The following is a 19,091-nucleotide window of genomic DNA, read 5'->3' as shown; positions in this document are numbered from 1 at the left end:
AAGTGAAACCCTGGTAATACCCCGATGTAAGGTAATACACGTGTATATATATATATATATATATATATATATATATATATATATATATATATATATATCTATATATATATATATATATATATCTTGCTCTCTTTATTATGAAGCCAAGATATATACGTAATATATATATATATATATATATATATATATATATATATATATATATATATATATATATATATATATATATATATATATATTACGTATATATCTTGGCTTCATAATAAAGAGAGCAAGATAACTAGCATTAAAATGTAAATATATTCTATTACATGACACACAGGCTCCAGAGGTGGTATATTTGCAGCTTTGGTGTGTGTGTGTGTGTGTGTGTGTGTGTGTGTGTGTGTGTGTGTGTGTGTGTGAATAATTCAGAGATTATTGATTAGGTCATTGCCCGCTGGTGACATGTCCATCATAAATATGAGCACATTCTCCTGGTGAACTTGTCACAGTGCAAGGACAGCAAGACGCATGTGGACACGCACACACACACACACAGAAATAAAACTCACCAGCGATGACTCCTGCCATGTACAGCAGGCTGATCCTCAGGATCCCATGCACCATTTCCAGAGGAACGCCAATCATCAGCTGGAGGAGAGCGTTAAAACCCAACTGCTCTAACCTGCACACACACACACACACACACAGCACAGACATGAACATGAACACACAAGCAACAGACATCCACACACGCACAAACAAACACAGAGGCAACAGACAGACACAAACAAACAGCAAACAGAGTGACAACACACACACACACACATCAGACAGACATAAACACAGAAAAAACACACAACCCAGACACACACACACAGACACACACACAGAGGGAGACAGAGACAGAGAGAGACATTAGTTATGTCTGCAGGTCTGAATGGCTAAATATAGACTGAGCGACTCTAGAATCCTCATCAGTCTTAGAACAAAGCCAGTGTTTGGTCTTTTATCCTGAAAGAGTTTAATCCTGCTCAAACACTTCACAGAAACACACAGGTCAAGAGGAATCCCCGACTCTATAAAACACGTTGAGTCGACTGATGAAACACGTCATGGCGCTTACTTCTCTCAGAAGACAAAAACTCCAACTGTGAAACTTTCCAGAACTTTCATATTCACAAACATCACATGGGTGTAGATTCAGCATGGACGGAGGTGACGTGTCCCCACCAATATCCATCAACTATGGAAATGTCCCCACCAATAATTTAATGGGGGGGTTGTAGGGGTTGGCTAGTGGAGCAGGGGGGGCACTTTCTATCCATGACTTAAAAGGGCATGTGCACTGCACAGGTTGAGCCCTAAGTGTGCATAGAGAGTCAATCTAAAATTATGAGTTACAGAGGTGAAAATAAGTATTGAACACATCACCATTTTTCTCAGAAAACATATTTCTAAAGGCGCCGTTGGCTTGAAATTTTACACTGGATGTTGGTAACGCCAAAGAAATCTATATATACAAATAAAACAAAATGAAGTACTTTACAAATTAAGTTATGCGTAATAAAATTAAATGATGCAAAGAAAAAGTATTAAACACATGAAGAAAGGGAGCTGTAGAAAGGCAGTGAAAGCCCAGACAGCAGCTGAAATCTCTCAGTAGATCTTCCTCTGCACTTCCTCAGTGTAAATGAATATCAGCTGTTTCAGTCCAACATCTACATTAGCAGAAGGATGAAGATGAAACCAGGGTGGACATTTCAGCAAGACAATGATCCAGAATAGAGCTGAAGATCTTTGCCCAACCCCATGGGACCCGGCGGGACCTAACGGATTCGGGTTTCATTTTTATAACTTTAGACGGGGACGGGCTTGGCTTGTGCAGTAAATAAGTAGTCATGTAATGCATTTCGATTAGCATGAGAAAGTGATCAAATTGTTTAGTCTAATCTTGGTGAGTAAAGGGTTTTAATTTATAAATAAATATGATTTAAACCATAAATGCATAATGTAGACAGAGTATACAGGCTTATGTTGGCATTAGGCTTCACCGTCGCCTTAATGCCAGATTGTGAAGAGAAGTGGCGAAACAAATCCCGCAGAGCCTTTATTTTAATTTCGTTATTGCCAAATACCTGTCATAATTTAGAATTTATTTTAATTTAATTGGTTAAGAAAGACTTCTTTTCATTGGTGTGTTGGCCAATTTAAAGACTGAGTGTATGTACCCAGGCCTATTTAGAGTGCTGAGATGTTACGATGTTACAGAGGAGAGGACTTATTTTATTTCTTTGTTCCAACTTCCAAGTGGCCTACAGTTGTTACGAATAAATCATGTTAAAACATATAAATGACTCATTCTCGAAAAAAGGCAAAAGAGCTGTGTGCATGTGCACATTAGAGTAATGTCGGGCTGTAAATGGGTTCTGGCTTTATAAAGCTGTCAAACAAAATGTACCTGTCGGGCTCGGGTCCTCTTGGGCCTAATTTTTATGGCCTGATTACAGCTCTAATCAAGAATACAGCCAAGGAAACTCTCAAATAAGGCTGAGTATCGAGTTCGATACTTTTTAAGCACCGACCGAATCGTCTCAATACTATCGAGTATTGAAAAAATAATTTTCGTTCAGTACCAAATTTCGATACCCAAGGGTATGATCTTGTCAACGTCAGTGAGCTAGAAAACCTGCGGCATCCTTAACGTGCCCGGATCAAATGCTAGTAATTGGCTGCAGCGAGGCTGTCTTGAAAATCAATAGTTTACGGTGGTTACGCCCACTCGCTCAGAGCTTGTCAAATGTGAGACTGTAATGCGTACACTACACTTTAAAGCAGGGGTCACCAAACTTGTTCCTGGAGGGTCGGTATCCTGCAAATTTTAGCTCTCACCCTAATCAAACACACCTGAAGCTAATCAAGGTCTCACTAGGTATACTTGAAACACCAAGGCAGGTGTGTTAAGGCAAGTTGGAGCTAAACCCTGCAGGGACACCGGCCCTCCAGGACCGAGATTGATGACCCCTGCTTTAAAGCATTTTTATATAGCGCATTTATTGTGTATGGCCGTACACCCAAAGCGCTTCACAATCATGAGGGGGGTCTCTCCACACCACCACCAGAGTGCAGCATCCACTTGGATGATGCGGCGGCAGCCACAGGACAACGGCGCCAGTGCGCTCACCACACACCAGCTATTGGTGGAGTGGAGAGACAGTAATAGAGCCAATTCGGTGGATGGGGATGATTAGGAGGCCATGATCGTAAGGGCCGATAGAGGGACTTTGGCCAGGACACCGGGGTTACACCCCTGCTCTTTCACGAGAAGTGCCATGGGATTTTTAATGACCACAGAGAGTCAGGACCTCGGTTTAACGTCTCATCCGAAAGACGGCGCCCACTGACAGAGTAGTGTCCCCTTCACTTTTACTGGGGCATTAGGACTCACGCAGACCACAGGTTGAGCGCCCCCTGCTGGCCTCACTAACACCACTTCCAACAGCAACCTAGTGTTCCCTAGTGGTCTCCCATCCAGGTACTGACCAGGCTCAGCCCTGCTTAGCTTCAGTAAGTAACCGGTCTTGGGCTGCAGGGTGACATGGCTGTGGCTTTTGCTTTTTGTCGCTATTAATACACGCACTGCGGGCTACACTTAGAACACCTTATTCTCTCTAACACCAGTGCGCACACATCTTCAACTACACACACACACACATTAAAAATTACAACCAAAGTTTCTCAGAGATCATGAGTTATGTAATCTCGTTAAAATATATTTCTTAAAATAAAAGTATCGAAAAAAGAATCGTTCGGAACCGGTATCGAATTTAGGGTATCGGTTTCGAAAATTTTAGAATGATACCCAGCCCTACTCTCAAATGCTCTCATAGCAATGCATGTGACTTCATTCATCCATATGAGAGGCGTCTTTAAGCTGCCATCAACAAAAAAGCCTGTTACAGAAAGTATTAAAGACATTTCAGTAGTTCAGCACTTTCCCATTGTGTCAGTCCACTGTTATTACACATAATTTAATTTTCTGATTTTTACAATATCTTGCAGCCTTAAAGGGTCACGAAACACCAAAACACATTTTTTGAGCTGTTGACAGTCGTATATGTGTCCCACACTGCTAAAAACACTATTAGGACACATATATTTCACTAAAAAGTGAAAATTGGTTGTTTTTGCGTTGTTTCAAGCAAATTCGTACTTCCGGTTTGAAACGAATTTTTGAAGCTGCATCACGGTCATGACATAATAGAATGTATTCCAGCGTGCAGACTGGACGCCTGTGCCAGAGTGTGTCTTATTACATTTTACAGTGTGATGCATTAATGCATGAGTAAGGCTTGGTTCAAACCAATCAGCGTGCTCTATTGTGCAACTTCATTAATATTCATTACTGTCACAGTGTTTACACGACAGAGACGCCACGTTGTGTTGGCAAAACAAGCGTGAAGTGTTGCTTTTATAGTTTGCTGCCGTTAAGTTTTGTTTTCATTTTCTCTCTGTGAGAGCGCAACAATAACTTACGTGTCTAAGGAGGATTATTGTTTACCTGAGAGCTGTTCTCATCTGCAAACGCTGAGATCCGGATTCGCTTGTAGTCTCCTCTTAATAAAGATGCGGCTCTAGCTGCTGGTGATTGTCCTGTCTCTACAGATTTGGTAAGTAAGCGACCAGTGCTCTTTGTTTATTCAGTTTGTTTGTATCGAACTAAGTTAACTATTGCACCGAGTGTAAACATGTTAGCAGCACAACCAAACTTTAACCTCGTGTAGGATTTTTACCGCATTTTGTGACCGGAATAACACACGCGGCTTTCTGAAACTACCTGCCGTGTGCATCTAAGTTTCTGGGAAATGCAGAGTTTTTTTTCTCTCATTCGCCGTGCGGTATTAAACATTGCATGAAAAATACACTCTTAGAGCAGATCCTCGAATCAAATATCTTGTTTGTCGCGAGGGGCATGAATGAATTCCCTGAATCAAAGAGCCAAACTGCTGTTAAAGTCCAACATTTAATAATTTGGCAAATAATTCCACTACAGATGTCCATGTAGGTTAAACACCATCACTTTCTCCTGTGTGTGTATTTTGACTCTGAAACTCGCGCGTGCCTAAATAGACACTCCCACACCCTCCCACTTTAGTTCCTCCGACACTCCCCCCTAAACAGAGCTGGACACGCCCACTTTTCTGACTTTTTCCAAAGTAGAGGTGTGATAACACCCTGCTGAAACAAGGGGGTTTCATGGCCCTTTAATAATAAGAGCTCATTTACATAAACTGCATGGTTGATCTTAAAACCTATAAAAAGTCCATTTATAAACACACAGGCAGCTTTTTTTGCACAATGGTTTCAAGTTGCATTTCAAGTGCACAGCAGCTGATGCTCATTTATTTATAAATGAGATATAAAAACTTCAGGGTGGAGCTTGTTCATCTGGTCCTGTCGATCACAACACAAGGACATCAGGCATCCGTAAACGAACCTATATTTGACAGTTCTCACCCGACATGCATGAACATGTAGCTGAAGAACCTCCAGATCTGAGCGCGGTGTCCGGGATGATACACCAGCGGACTCTTCATGAAGTCCGGCTGGTAGGTTTGCAGCACCCATTTATTGAGCATCACGCCGTAGCACATGAACACCATGATCTGAAACACACAGACACAATTTTGACCCTCACATATGAAATAAAAGTCATCATCAAGCATCTGTGCTGTACCTGTACAATGGTGATGACGGCCATGAACACAGGCGGAGGGCAGAGTCTGTTCTGGTGGAAGTACCAGCGACGGTCCGTCTCGCATGGCAGAATCTCGTAGGCCACATAACGCACGAAGCGCTTGTACACGCCCAGCCCCGTCTCATCCAATAGGATCTCTCGCTGAAGAGTGCGACGCCCATTCGCAATGGCTCGGCGAAAACTACTGGAACGTTTACTGTTCAGCTGAAAACAAACAGAGAGAAACCTGACTGTAGAAACACGTTTATATAATGAATGTTGAATGAATTCCTTCATTTATTCATCTTCCTTTGGCTTACTTAGGGGTCGCCACAGCGGAATGAACCACCAACTATTCCAGCATATGTTTTACGCAGCGGATGCCCTTTCAGCTGCAACCCAGTACTGGGAAACAATCATGCACTACGGCAAGTTTAGTTTATTCAATTCATGTGTTTGGACTGTGGGGGAAACCGGAGCTCCCACAGCAACACGGGGAGAACATGCAAACTCCACACAGAAATGCCAACTGAACCAGCAACCTTCCTGCTGTGAGGCAACAGCGCTAACCACTGAGCCATCGTATTGCACTCTTATATGACATATTTGTATATATAGTTGAAGTCAGAATTATTAGCCCCCCTGAACTATTAGCCCCCCTGTTTATTATTACCCCAATTTCTGTTTAACGAAGAGAAGATTTCCTTAACACATTTCTAAACATAATAGTTTTAATAACTCATTTCTAATAACTGATTTATTTTATCTTTGCCATGATGACAGTAAATAATATTAGACTAGATATTTTTCAGGACGCTTCTATACAGCTTAAAGTGACATTTAAAGGCTTAACTGGGTTAATTAGGGTTATTAGGCAAGTTATTGTATTATGATGGTTTGTTCTGTAGACTATCAAAAAAATATATAGCTAAAAGGGGCTAATAATATTGTCCCTAAAATAGTGTTTTAAAATTTAAAAACTGTTTTTATTCTAGCCGAAATAAAACAAATCAGACTTTCTCCAGAAGAAAAAATATCATCAGACATACTGTAAAAATTTCCTTGCTCTGTTAAACATCATTTAGGAAATATTTAAAAATGAAAAAAATAAATAAATAAAAATCAAAGGGGGGGCTAATTATTCAGACTTTAACTGTATGTACTCATGTAAAGAGTAAAATAATATACACAATATTGCAAAAATGGATATTGCAATATTTAATTTTTCTGCAAAATATATTGTGATATGGATATAACTTCACATGACGGCTTATTTACTTTATGAGTAACTATTTGAAAAGAATTCAGAATTTTAATGGGGGTGAATCTGCATGAAATATATTATAATAACATTTCCCAAACATATAGGGGAATTGAATAAGCTAATTTGACTAGTGTATGAGTGTGTGTGTGAATGTGAGTGTATGGGTGTTCCCCAGTACTGGGGAAGGGAATCCGCAGCATAAAACATATGCCGGAATAGTTGGCGGTTCATTCCGCTGTGGTGACCCCTGATAAATAAGGAACTAAGCTGAAGGAAATGAATGATACTTCACTATTTTGCATATATATTAGTAATATGGAATGATTACTTAGTTGATCTACTAAATATCGCATTATTTACTGAATTTAGCAGTAAATTACAATCAATTTTAGTGCATATATCTCAACATACACTCTTTAAACACACAATATGAAGCGATTAAACACTGACTTTCATCCAGATTACTGCAAAATATGCAGGATTTCTGGCACTCTCCTCTTCCTGTTCCCCGTTTCCTCAATCTACCGCCTGCCCCAGATTCACACTTCACCCAAATCCCTTTACATTCGCTCCTTGTCTCCTGTACAACACCACTCGAAATCATTTGTCTTGAAATTCAAGCATCTGCACGCATTACTGTAGTGTGTGTGTCTGTGTGTGTCACATCTCTGAATGAGCTGCAGCACCAAAACTGTCAACACAGAGCCTCGCAGTCGAGTGTGTGTATGTGTGTGTGTGTGTGTTAAAAGAGCCTGCGGCAAAATTGATTCAACTGTCTGTGCCGGAGTGAAAACACTTACGCCTCCTCATATGGAGGAACGGGGTCCTGCGAGGAACGCGGCTGGATTTGTAAGGGAAGCACGTGGAGCTTCAGAAATTACAGCGGTGAGACCTGAAGTCTATTATTGACTGAGCGGAAGAGCTTTTTCATTCATGAGCTCGCATTCATCTGCTCTCAGAAATAACAGCACAATCAAACGTGGCGCTCGCTGTTTGTTCATCAGGGGATTCGTACGGTGGCTTGAGCGCTAACACAATGCACAATGTGATAAATGGATCGCTGGTTAAATGATTTCCGATATTCAGAAATGCTCAGGGGTGAAAATATAATAGTTTAAGGGTGAGGAATAGAGATTTATTCTATATGAAAGTGTCGTAATTGTTGATTAAAGGATGTGTGAGGCTGAAATGATGGAGTATGTCACTCACAGTGCACAAAATATAGAAAAGCACATCTTTAGAGACCAAAAGCACTGCTGTTTTTCCAAGTTTTTATAACACACTGTATGTCTTCCAAAATATCAATATCAATATCTACGTATATTAAAAAAAGAAAAACTGAAGCTGAAAAATCTCAGAGCAACACTGCCATTTTGTTTCTGTTCGAATCAGTTGATTCGACTGTTTGACTTTGAATGAATCATTTGAGCGAACGATTCAATGAATCAATTTTCAAGTGTCGTATTTAATTTTCCATGACAGGTCTAAATCAGCCAAGATAAATGGTTAAATGAGTTTTGATACTCAACGTTTGATAGAAATGTGAAAATATACTAGTTTTAGGGTGAGAAATAGAGATTTATTCTCAATGAAAGTGTCGTAATTGATGATTAAAGGATGTGCGAGGCTGAAATGATGGATGTCGATGTATGTCACTGACAATGCATACACTAAGGGCCTACTCACACTATGCCATCCGTACCGTGCCCAGGCCCGTTTCCCGCATCATTTGAGAAGTGTGAGTGCGCTGAATCGGGCTCAAGCACGGTTCACTTGGCTGGCCATGGCCCGGTCGTTAGAGGTGTGCCTGGGCGCGGTTCACTTGGGCTTTGGCGCGGTACGCTTGTGTGTGAGTGCAAAACGCGCCAAAGCCCGAAACTGAAAGCGAGACATGATTTTCAAGGGACTGTTTCATATGGATTTATTAATCATTCTTACTGTTCAGTGAACGCAAACTGCAGTAGTTTATTAAAGACGAGAACTCCTCACAGCACGACAGCTGCGCGGCTTCAGCAGACCTCCTCATTCCTGCAGCCCGAGGGCTTTATGATTGTTTATGAGCGCCAAAAGTGGCGGATCTGTTCGACGAAATATCTGACTGCGTGTCACCGCATCCCTAAGGACTGTTTGGCGAAATATTTGACTGCATGTCACTGCATATCAAACCGACTGACTAGAGAAATCTCCACTGTGCTGCTGAGTGAGAGAGCGCTTCTCACTGAACAGCGCAGCAGCGATGACGAAAGTGTGCCGAGGCCCATTTGTGGTGTGAGTGCGGGCCGTCGGGGGAAACAGGAGGGGGGGACAAGCGTGCTTTGGTCCGGTTCAAGGCAACTGTAGCTAGTGTGATTACGGCCTAAAACACATCTTTACAAACCAAAAGCATCGCTGTTTTTTTAAGTTATGAAAGTAAAATTATATATTTATTTATAACATGTGTCCAAGCACGGGCGAAAATTCCGGGGGCGGGGGGGGGGACATGTCCCCTCCCATCCGAGGGTTGTTTTGGCTTTAGGAATGAGTGCTTATGAAAATACTAATGTCACAATATTAATCACAGGCAAAGGAGAAAGAACTGATTGAGGAACAGGCAGAGCAGGGTCAGTCAGATGTACAGTGTCAGGTAAGGGTGTTTTAAAATGTTTTTGGAGTTGTGGCTGTTTAGCAGATGAACTTCACAGGCTCACCTATTTACAACATGATCGGTCAATTTAACAAGTGTAATGTAAACTAGTTATTATGAGTATGGAAAATGTCTTTTCCTGCATTTATTCTGCTTCAGGAGTCAGTCTGTTGACTGTAAACAACACAACAAACAATGCAATAAGTAGTTTTTAATAAAAATTGCTTTATCTTTGAACCTGATCAAAACTTTGAAAAACAATCATAATGACGTATTCTCCATGCTATAATAATAATAATGATGAAAACATTATTAACTGCGGGGACATATCTTTATTTGTACAATTCGGCTGTATTATTTGTGTCCCCTTCAAAAAAATGCTCGAAAGAAATTTTATATTTATTGTCCCCCCCTACTGTTAAATCAGATTTACGCCCATGTGTCCAAGTTTTCAAAAATGAATTGTTCCTGGAAAGATTCAGTGTCCAAACGAACCATTTGATTCAGCTTTTTTTGAATAACTGTTTTGGTTTGAATGATTCAATGAATATATAATTTTACTTTCATAACTTCAAAAACAGCGATGCTTTTGGTCTTCAAAGATGTGTTTTACTGTATGCATTGTCAGTGACATACATCAACATCCATCATTTCAGCATTCACACATAATTTAATCATCAATTACGACCCTTCCATAGAGAATAAATCTCTATCCCGCACACTAAAACTAGTATATTTTCACATTTCAGTCAAACGTTGAGTATCAGAAATCATTTAACCATTTACTTGGCAGGGAAAAATAAATACAACACTTGAAAGTTGATTCATTGAATCGTTCGCTCAAATGATTCATTCAAAGTTAAACAGTTGAATCAACTGATTCGAACAGGAACAAAAATGGCAGTGTTGCTCTGAGATTTTTATAATTGTAATATTACATAAAATGTACCTTTTTAAAGGTAAAATATTTAAACCGAAAACTGCTTTTTTAATATATATTTCACAATATTGATGGTTTTGCTGTATTTCTGATTTTAAAAATGCTGCCTTCCCTATTGAAAAATCCAGCTTAAACCAGCCTAGGCTGGTTGGCTGGTTTTAGCTGGTCGACCAGGCTGGTTTTAGAGGGGTTTTGGCCTTTTCCAGGCTGGTTTCCAGCCATTTCCAGCCTGGTCTTAGCTGGTCAGGCTGGGAGATGACCAGTTAAAACCAGCTTGACCAGCTTAGCCAGGCTGGGAGCCCAGCCAAAACCAGCTATGTCCAGCTTAAACCAGGCTGGCCAAGCTGGTTTTAGCTGGATTTAGCTGGTCAGTTTCCAGCCTGACCAGCTAAGACCAGGATGGAAATGGCTGGAAACCAGCCTGGAAATGGCCAAAACCCCTCTAAAACCAGCCTGTTCGACCAGCTGAAACCAGCCAACAAACCTAGGTTGGTTTAAGCTGGATTTTTCTGCAGGGTTGGTAAGCATAAGAGATTATTACTTTTTAAAAATCAATAATTTGCCAGTAATGTTGCTCAAAAACAATACTGAGCATTTGTAAATGTCTAATGTGACGTCTACATAAACTCAAACCATCGAAGATGTTTTTATGGACCGTATATTACTCCTCAAGTCCACTCTATTTCATAGCTACACTTGTGTAAATAAGGTAAAAGCACTGAAATCTTGTAACCCTTGACTAGTCAGAACACACACTAGACCTAATCAATAAGACGGTTCAATCTTTCATGCTCACTATCTTGTAAACACAAGCGAATGTATAAAAGAGCAGGTTTTTTACGCATGCAACTCACCAGTTCTATGAGCTCCTGATAGCAGACGTGTCCGTGTTCGTTGCTCTGCACCAGCGCCAGCAGCATCTCCAGTTTACTGGGGTCCAGCTGTAACTCATGGTGCTCAGCTAGACTGGTGAAATTTTCCACTGTTATAAAACCAGTCTGCTCTGGGTCCAGCTGAACAGCAACACACAGGGAGAAGAAACCAGTGGTCAGTTCATATGCATGGATATTCACTAAATGTCCATCTATAAAACTGAACAAGCATGCACTGTGAAGAAAAATCGTAATCTTGTTGCATCAAATGAACTTTTCTGGTCATCTAAACTTAAATCAGTGAAACTCAAAGTTATTTTGTTAAACTTTGACTAGCTACAAAACAATGGTTGAAACCTGATAAACTTAAAAAAATTAAGTACAGTTACAAAAACATTGGTTGTCAATGACTTTTTGTCAGTTGACGTTTTTACAGTGTGCATAAAACATTGCATTTTCATTGGCACAGATGACAAAAAAATCATTCTTTCATTTTGCTTCTTCCCTTTATTCATCAGGGGTCACCACAGCGGAATGAACCGCTAACTTATCCAGCATATGTTTTACACAGCGGATGCCCTTCCAGTTGCAACCCACTACACACTCATTCACACACACACTAATACACAACAGCCAATTTAGCTTATTTAATACACCTATAGTGCATGTGTTTGGACTGTGGGAGAAACTGGAGCACCAGAAGGAAACTCAATGCAACATGCAAACCAAAAATGACAAAAATGAATACAATAATTGGCATTGTGATCATTTTAAATGCAGTAAATGGTAAATAATAATAATAATAATAATAATAATAATTCCTTACATTTATATAGCACTATTCTGGGCACTTAAAGCACTTTACACATTGGGGAATCTCCTCATCCACCACCAGTGCACAGCATCCACCTGGATGACGCGACAGCAGCAATATTGCGCCAGACCGCACACCACACACCAGCTGATTTGTGAAGAGGAGAAAGAGTGATGAAGCCAATTATGATATGGGGAGGGTTAGGAGGCCATGATGGTCTGAGACCAGAGGGCAAATTTGGCCATGATGCCGGGGTGAAACCCCTACTCTTTTTCAAAGGACATCCTGGGATTTTTACCAACCACAGAGATTCAACAGACCTCGGTTTAACGTCTCATCCGAAAGATGACACTTACTGAGCAGTATAGAGTCCCCTTCGCTATACTGGGGCGTTAGGACCCACACAGACTGCAAGTTGGGCGCCCCTGCTGATTCTTTGTCTTCCATCTTGTTATAAAAACTGCCATGTTATTAAATATATAACATTTTGAGGCAGATAATAAAACTGTCAACTATGGTGTGACTGTCTCAAGTATAGTTCAATCAAGTACTCTTATGAAAAATGGAAAGAAAAATCATACAGATATTAATAAATGCCTCAGGCCTAATTTCACAAGTGGCTATATGTTTTATTAATTTAATAAATTTATTTCCGAAAACTTTCCCAGAGATGGGTTGCGGCTGGAAGGGCATCCGCTGCGTAAAAACCTGCTAGATAAGTTGGCGGTTCATTCCGCTGTGGCGACCCCGGATTAATAAAGGGACTAAGCCGACAAGAAAATGAATGAATGAATGATTTTCCCGAAAACGCAGAAATTATATTATGTCACAGAAAAACATGTCCTTTGATGTGACGCTATATGCTAATTTTAAATCAGGCAACTACACAGGAAAAAAATTATTAGTTGAAGGATCCCATCGAAGAACATGTGACTGAAGCCCCCTGTGAAGCCCATGACCTGCACATGTTAAGTTGTCTCAGCTTTTTTCACATTTTAACATATTAACCCCTGTTTATTAAAATGTCCAACAAGTCATGGAGAAAATAAATACAGAGGGGAAAATAAGTATTGAACTCGTCACCATTTTTCTCAGAAAACATATTTCTAAAGGTGCTGTTGACTTGAAATTTCCACTGGATGTTTATAGCAACCAAAGAAATGCAAATATGCAAAGAAAACAAATCTAATTAGTTTACAAATTAAGTTATGCATAATAAAATGAAATGATGCAGGGAAACGTATTAAACACATGAAGAAAGGGAACTGTAGAAAGGCAGTGAAAGTCCAGACAGCAGCTGAAATCTCTCAGTAGTTCTTCAGTATCTCTTTGCACTTCGTCACTGTAAATTAATATTGTTAACATCTACATTAGCAGATGATAAAGATGAAACCAGGGTGGACATTTCAGCAAGACAATGATCCAAAACACAGCCAAGGAACCCTCGAATGCTTTCAGAGAAAGAAAATCAAGCTGTGGAATGGCCCAGCCAATCACCTGAACCGAATCCAATAGAAAATACAAAATAAAGATCATATTTGATAGACGAGACCCACAGAACCATCAAGATGTTTACACTCTGTTGAAGTCTGTGGAAAAACTCACACCTGAGCAAAGCATGTGACTTCATTCTCCATATGAAAGGCGTCTTTAAGCTACCGTGACCCAAAAAGCCTTTTATAGAAAATATAATATAATTAATTTGGCTAGTTAAGCTTGTTCCCCTTGTGTCATTTCATTGTTATCACACAGAACTCATTTTTCAGATCTTTTTTTTTTCCATGTTTGTATTGTTTGGATTTTTACCAAAAACATGACGTGTTCAATATTTATTTCCCCGCTGTTTGTTTTTCATAATTTCACTTAAATTAATATCACTATATGAAGACAAGAGTCCAAAAAGGACAACTCTAATGACTCCCAGCGGATGAGGAATAAACTTGTTTTGTTGTACAAAATAGATAAAACATTTACTGTAGATATCTTAACAGTGATTCAATCTGCCTGAGCAAGACAAATCCAGCTTTTAAATCACATGAGCTCTGTAGAATGAATACACACGCTGTTCGTTTGAGAAACTGTGGTAGTGACTCAAACAGAGTCATTCTGCACGATTCATAGGTCTGACACACACACACACACACACACACACACACACACACACACACTATTTAGTAAATATTTCACATTACCATGCGAGTTTGTGTGTCACTATCAGCCTGAAGCTTTTCCCTAACAGATCCAAGCAGCAAAGACAACCCAAGAGAACATATGGCTATTTTTACAGTCTGTGTTCACTCGGAACGCAAAACAGATAGACAGATGGAAGAAAGGAAAATGGGTGGAAATGCTAAAGGAAGAACAAACAGGATGAAAAGAAAAGAAAGGGTTAATAAAAGTACAGGAAAGGGGTGGAAGAAAATAGCTGAAGAGAAGAAAACAAAGACAGACGAAAGAAAGAAAGAATAATATGGGAAGAAATAAAAAGAAAAATCAGAGGGAAAATAAAGAAAAAGAAAAGAATATAATGTTGATGCGAGGATGCAGCATAATGAGAAAAAAATGGAAGAAAATAAGTGAAGGACAAAAGTAAGAAGAAAGGAAATGAAAAATGTGAGAAATGTAAATATAAGAAAGAAAGAAAAAAAAAGAAAGAAAGAAAGGAAGGAAGGAATGAAGGAAGGAAGAAAAATGAGAAGAAAGAATTGTAAACACTAAGGAAATGTTAAAGGAAAGTGACGAAAGAAGGAAGGAAGGAAGGAAGGAAGGAAGGAAGGAAGGAAGGAAGGAAGGAAGGAAGGAAGGAAGGAAGGAAGGAATGAAGCAAGGAAGGAAGGAAGGAAGGAAAACGAAAACAAAGAATTGTAAACACTAAGGAAATGTTAAAGGAAAGTGACAAAAGAAGGAAGGAAGGAAGGAAGGAAGGAAGGAAGGAAGGAAGGAAAGGATATGGGAAGAAATGTAAAAGGAAGGAAGGAATGGAAATGAGAAAAAATGTAAACACTACAAGGAAATGTGAAAGGAAGGAAGAAAGGAAGGGAGAGAAGGAAGAAGGGAAGGAAGGAAATAACAAAAATAAGAAAAAAATTGAAAATACTGTAAAAAAGAGGGGGGGGATGAAGAAAATTAAATCAGAGAAAATTAATATGAAAAACTATAAGGACATGTGAAATAAGGAAGGAAGGAGGAAAGGAAGGAAAGAAGGAAGGAAGGAAGGAAGGAAGGAAGGAAGGAAGGAAGGAAATGAGAATAAAGAAATGTAAACACTACAAGGAAATGTGAAAGGAAAGAAGGGATGAAAGAAGGAACAAAGTAGGAGAGGGTGAAAAGAAGGAGGGAAAGAAAATATGAAAGAAGAAATGCAAACACTACAAGGAAATGTAAAAAGAAAGAAGGTAGGAAGAAAGGAAGTAGGAGAAGGAGGAAAGAAGGAAAGAAAATGAGAAGGAAAAAATGTAAACACTACAAGGAAATGTGAAATTAAGAAAGGAACAAAAGAAGGAAGAAAGGTAATAGGGAGGGAGGAAGGGACCGAGTAAGGAAGGAAATAAAGAAAATTAGAGGAAAGAAATGTAAAACTGTAAAAAAAGTGAAAAAGAAGGAAGGAAATTAAATGAGGAAATTAATATAAAAACTGAGGAAATGTAAAATAAGGAAAAGGAAAGGAAAAATGAAATGAAAGAAATGTAAACAATGTAAAGGAAGGAAGGAAGGAAGAAGGGAAAGAAAGAAGAAAGGAATTAAGGAAATGAAAAGAAAGAAATGTAAACTTTGGTCAACTGCAAGAAAGGAAAGAAGGACAGAAGGAAGGAAAGGAAATGAGAAGAACGAAATGTAAAGAGTGCAAGCAAATGTGAAACAAAGGATGGAATGAAAGAAGGTAGTAAGGGAGGGAGGAAGAAATGAAGGAAGGAAATAAAGAAAATGAGGAATGTAAATACTGTAAAAATAGTGAAAAAGAAGGAAGGAAGGACATGAAATGAGAGAAAACTAAGATAAAATCTGTGAGAAAATGAGAAAAGACACAAAATAAGAAAGGACGGAAGGAAGGAATGAAGGAAGGAAGGAAGGAAGGAAAGGAAAGAAATGAGAAGAAAGGTAAGTTGGTAATGTAAACACTGAGTAAATTTGAAATGAAGAAGGAAGAAAAAGAAAACAAGAAAAGAAAGGGCAAATTAGAAAGAAAGAAAGAAAGAAAGAAAGAAAGAAAGAAAGAAAGAAAGAAAGAAAGAAAGAAAGAAAGAATGAAAGAAAGCTGACACAGTTGCGAGTGAATGTTGAGTTAGTCAGTAACGATAGAGAGAAACAGAAGCGAGTGAATCAGAGGCTCTGTGTAATGAGCGGAGGATGAAGGATGGAGAGATGAGAGCGGCAGACACGTGTGGAGAGACGGATGGAGGAGAGAAGGAATCAGTTAGCGAGGCGATTCAGCACAGAGCAGCCGCTGCCGTGTCGCCATGGTTACAAATTACCAATGTGTCACCCCGAAAAGACTGACATCGACTGTGTGTATGTGTGTGTGTGTGTGTTTGCACCGCCAGCGACCGATTTACTTCTGTCACCTCACACCGCACGATCAAGCACACAATCACACCTCACAACCGCAGTATCTACCAAGTAAAATGCCACCATATTTAAATATAGTAATCAGCTAAAGGCTGGAGAAAATGTGTTTACCATTCCAGCTGTGCCGCATCATCAGCTCAGTAGCCGAGGTCACAGCGCAGAGCGTCCTCAATGCTGCTGATGGTCTGTTCATTGATTACATGAGCCAACAAAGCCTGCCGTTCGGCAAAAAGAGTGCTAAAAAGAGCCTTACTGTTGCCATGGTTTCTGAAAACACACACACACACACACACACACACCATATGGCCGAGCGCAGAAACATCTGAGCAGCTGATATGGTGTCAGTAGTAAAATATGTCAGCTTTCACATCACAAATGATCTTAGGATTACATGGCAACCCTTCAGAACTGCACTCGGAGGCATACAGTGATGATATCTCGGGAAAATGTGATGATATTTTGATTAATATAGCATGGTAATTAAATTGTACTCGCATGTAATCCAACAAAAGTTTGGGGATTTTGTTTTGTTGTTGTTGTTGTTTATGTTTATTCATTTTCATTCATTCATTCATTCGTAAATATTATTACAATTTAAAAGTTTTATATTTTAATATGTTTTGTTTTTAATTTTTTTTAATAAATTTTTTTTCTATTTTTCATTAATTTAAGATGAAAATACAGGTGATTAGAGAGATTTTTATTTTATTTATTTAAAATATTTATTAAAATATTATATTTGCAATAAACAGATCCATAAAAAAAAGTTTAGATTAAAAAAGTTTTAAATAAAACATTAGTAGGGCATTACTTAAAATCGTCACATAATGCTTTTTGTTTATTTTGTTTATTTATTGAATCAAAATATTACAGCAATCTAAAAATAACTATATATAAATATATATATATATATATATATATATATATATATATATATATATATTTTTTTTTTTTTTTTTTATTACATTTTCAGCATATAAAAGCTGTCTATTAATTCAAGATGAAATTACAGGTATTTGGAGAGAAAAAAAATATTTCTTTATTTAAAATATTTATTCAAATCTTATATTTATAATAAACAGATCATTAAAAAGTATAGAAATACGATAAAACAAATCACATAATAAAATAACAATAAAATAAAATAAATAAAAAATTAGTATGGTATTACTTAATCTAAAATTAAAAACACTGATTAATGTAATGTTTGCTTACTGAATAAAGATATCCATTTCTTTGTTACTCAATCATGAAAAAAATAGTTTTGAAACTTCTGAAGAGACGCTTATTCTCAGCAGAAATCATACGAGAAACAGGAGGCCAAAGCTAATCCTCATAGACTCTCTAATCAATGCAGCTGGTCATGAGGAAGAGTCTTAGAGGACGAACTGCTGCTATTTTATGCAAATATAATGCTAAATATGGTGCAGCAATGCAACTATCAACTGCCCTCTTTCTCTCAGCACAGCTGCTGCCAAAGCAAAAATACACACTCAAACACACACACTCAATATGTCATAACATCTACACTTTATTCTTTCTGTAAGAGCTGTCTTTTGATTTCAATTGTGAGTGATGGATACGCAAAAGGGTTTTGTCTTGATGCAACATTATTGTGGGTGATTTTCAGATCCTGCGCTTGGTGGTATTTTCACTTTTAGGATAAAGAAGATCCCTCAAAAATTACTTTTTTTTCCATTATAGATGACATTCGAGAGTTTGTCAATATAAACTACCTGACAAGGTAGTTGTTTCAGGAACAACAAATAATAACTTGACTTCTAGTTGATCATTTGGTATCAGAAGTGGCTTATTTGAAAGGCAAAGACCTCTAGATTACGCTTATTTGACCAAAATCAAATAGGATCATGTCTTGATTTTTAATGATTTCATTAGGACAGTAAGGTCTGACTATGCTTAGACAAAAGTCTTGTCATTGAACAGAAATAATGTCCAGTATAGAATATAAAGTCCTGCAGCAGTGGAGACAGAATGAATATTGTGTCTGACTCCATCATGAGCTTGGAGGACTGCATCCACAAATCTCTGACATGACTCAAATCACTGATTAATAAAGTCATCCTTAGCAGGGCAGCACAAATGTCTTGATACCTCAGGCTGTTGATGTTGTCATCCACTCTGCAGATCTCTCGCACGCCCCCATACTGAATTTAACCCCAAACCATGATTTTTCCTTAACCAAACTTGACTGATTTCTGTGAGAATCTTGGCTCCATGCGGGTTCATGTAGGTCTTCTGCAGTATTTGTGATGATTGAGATGCAGCTCAACAG

General features: G+C 38.6%; 1 protein-coding gene across 10 annotated transcripts in view; it reads right to left on the bottom strand.

The window, feature by feature from the left end:
• The window catches only part of rhbdl1 (rhomboid, veinlet-like 1 (Drosophila)), a 65,382-nt gene that overhangs the window by 19,184 nt on the left and 27,107 nt on the right, over positions 1 to 19,091 (bottom strand). For 7 of the 10 annotated variants that reach the window (XR_012399071.1, XM_073939966.1, XM_021470103.3 and 4 more), the window contains 4 exons: positions 11,401 to 11,559; positions 5,720 to 5,944; positions 5,500 to 5,648; positions 555 to 667 (listed from right to left, as the gene is read on the bottom strand). Coding sequence is in view for 9 of the 10 variants with exons in the window: in XM_073939966.1 (XP_073796067.1) it covers positions 555 to 667; positions 5,500 to 5,648; positions 5,720 to 5,944; positions 11,401 to 11,559 (646 nt within the window). In the remaining variant the exon portion in view is untranslated. 10 annotated transcript variants of the gene reach the window in all.

The sequence above is a fragment of the Danio rerio genome, chromosome 24, assembly GCF_049306965.1.
Source record: "Danio rerio strain Tuebingen ecotype United States chromosome 24, GRCz12tu, whole genome shotgun sequence".
In the NCBI taxonomy this organism is placed as follows: domain Eukaryota; kingdom Metazoa; phylum Chordata; class Actinopteri; order Cypriniformes; family Danionidae; genus Danio; species Danio rerio.
The sequence above is the reverse complement of the archived record's forward strand: the minus strand, read 5'-3'. Positions and strand labels throughout refer to the sequence as shown.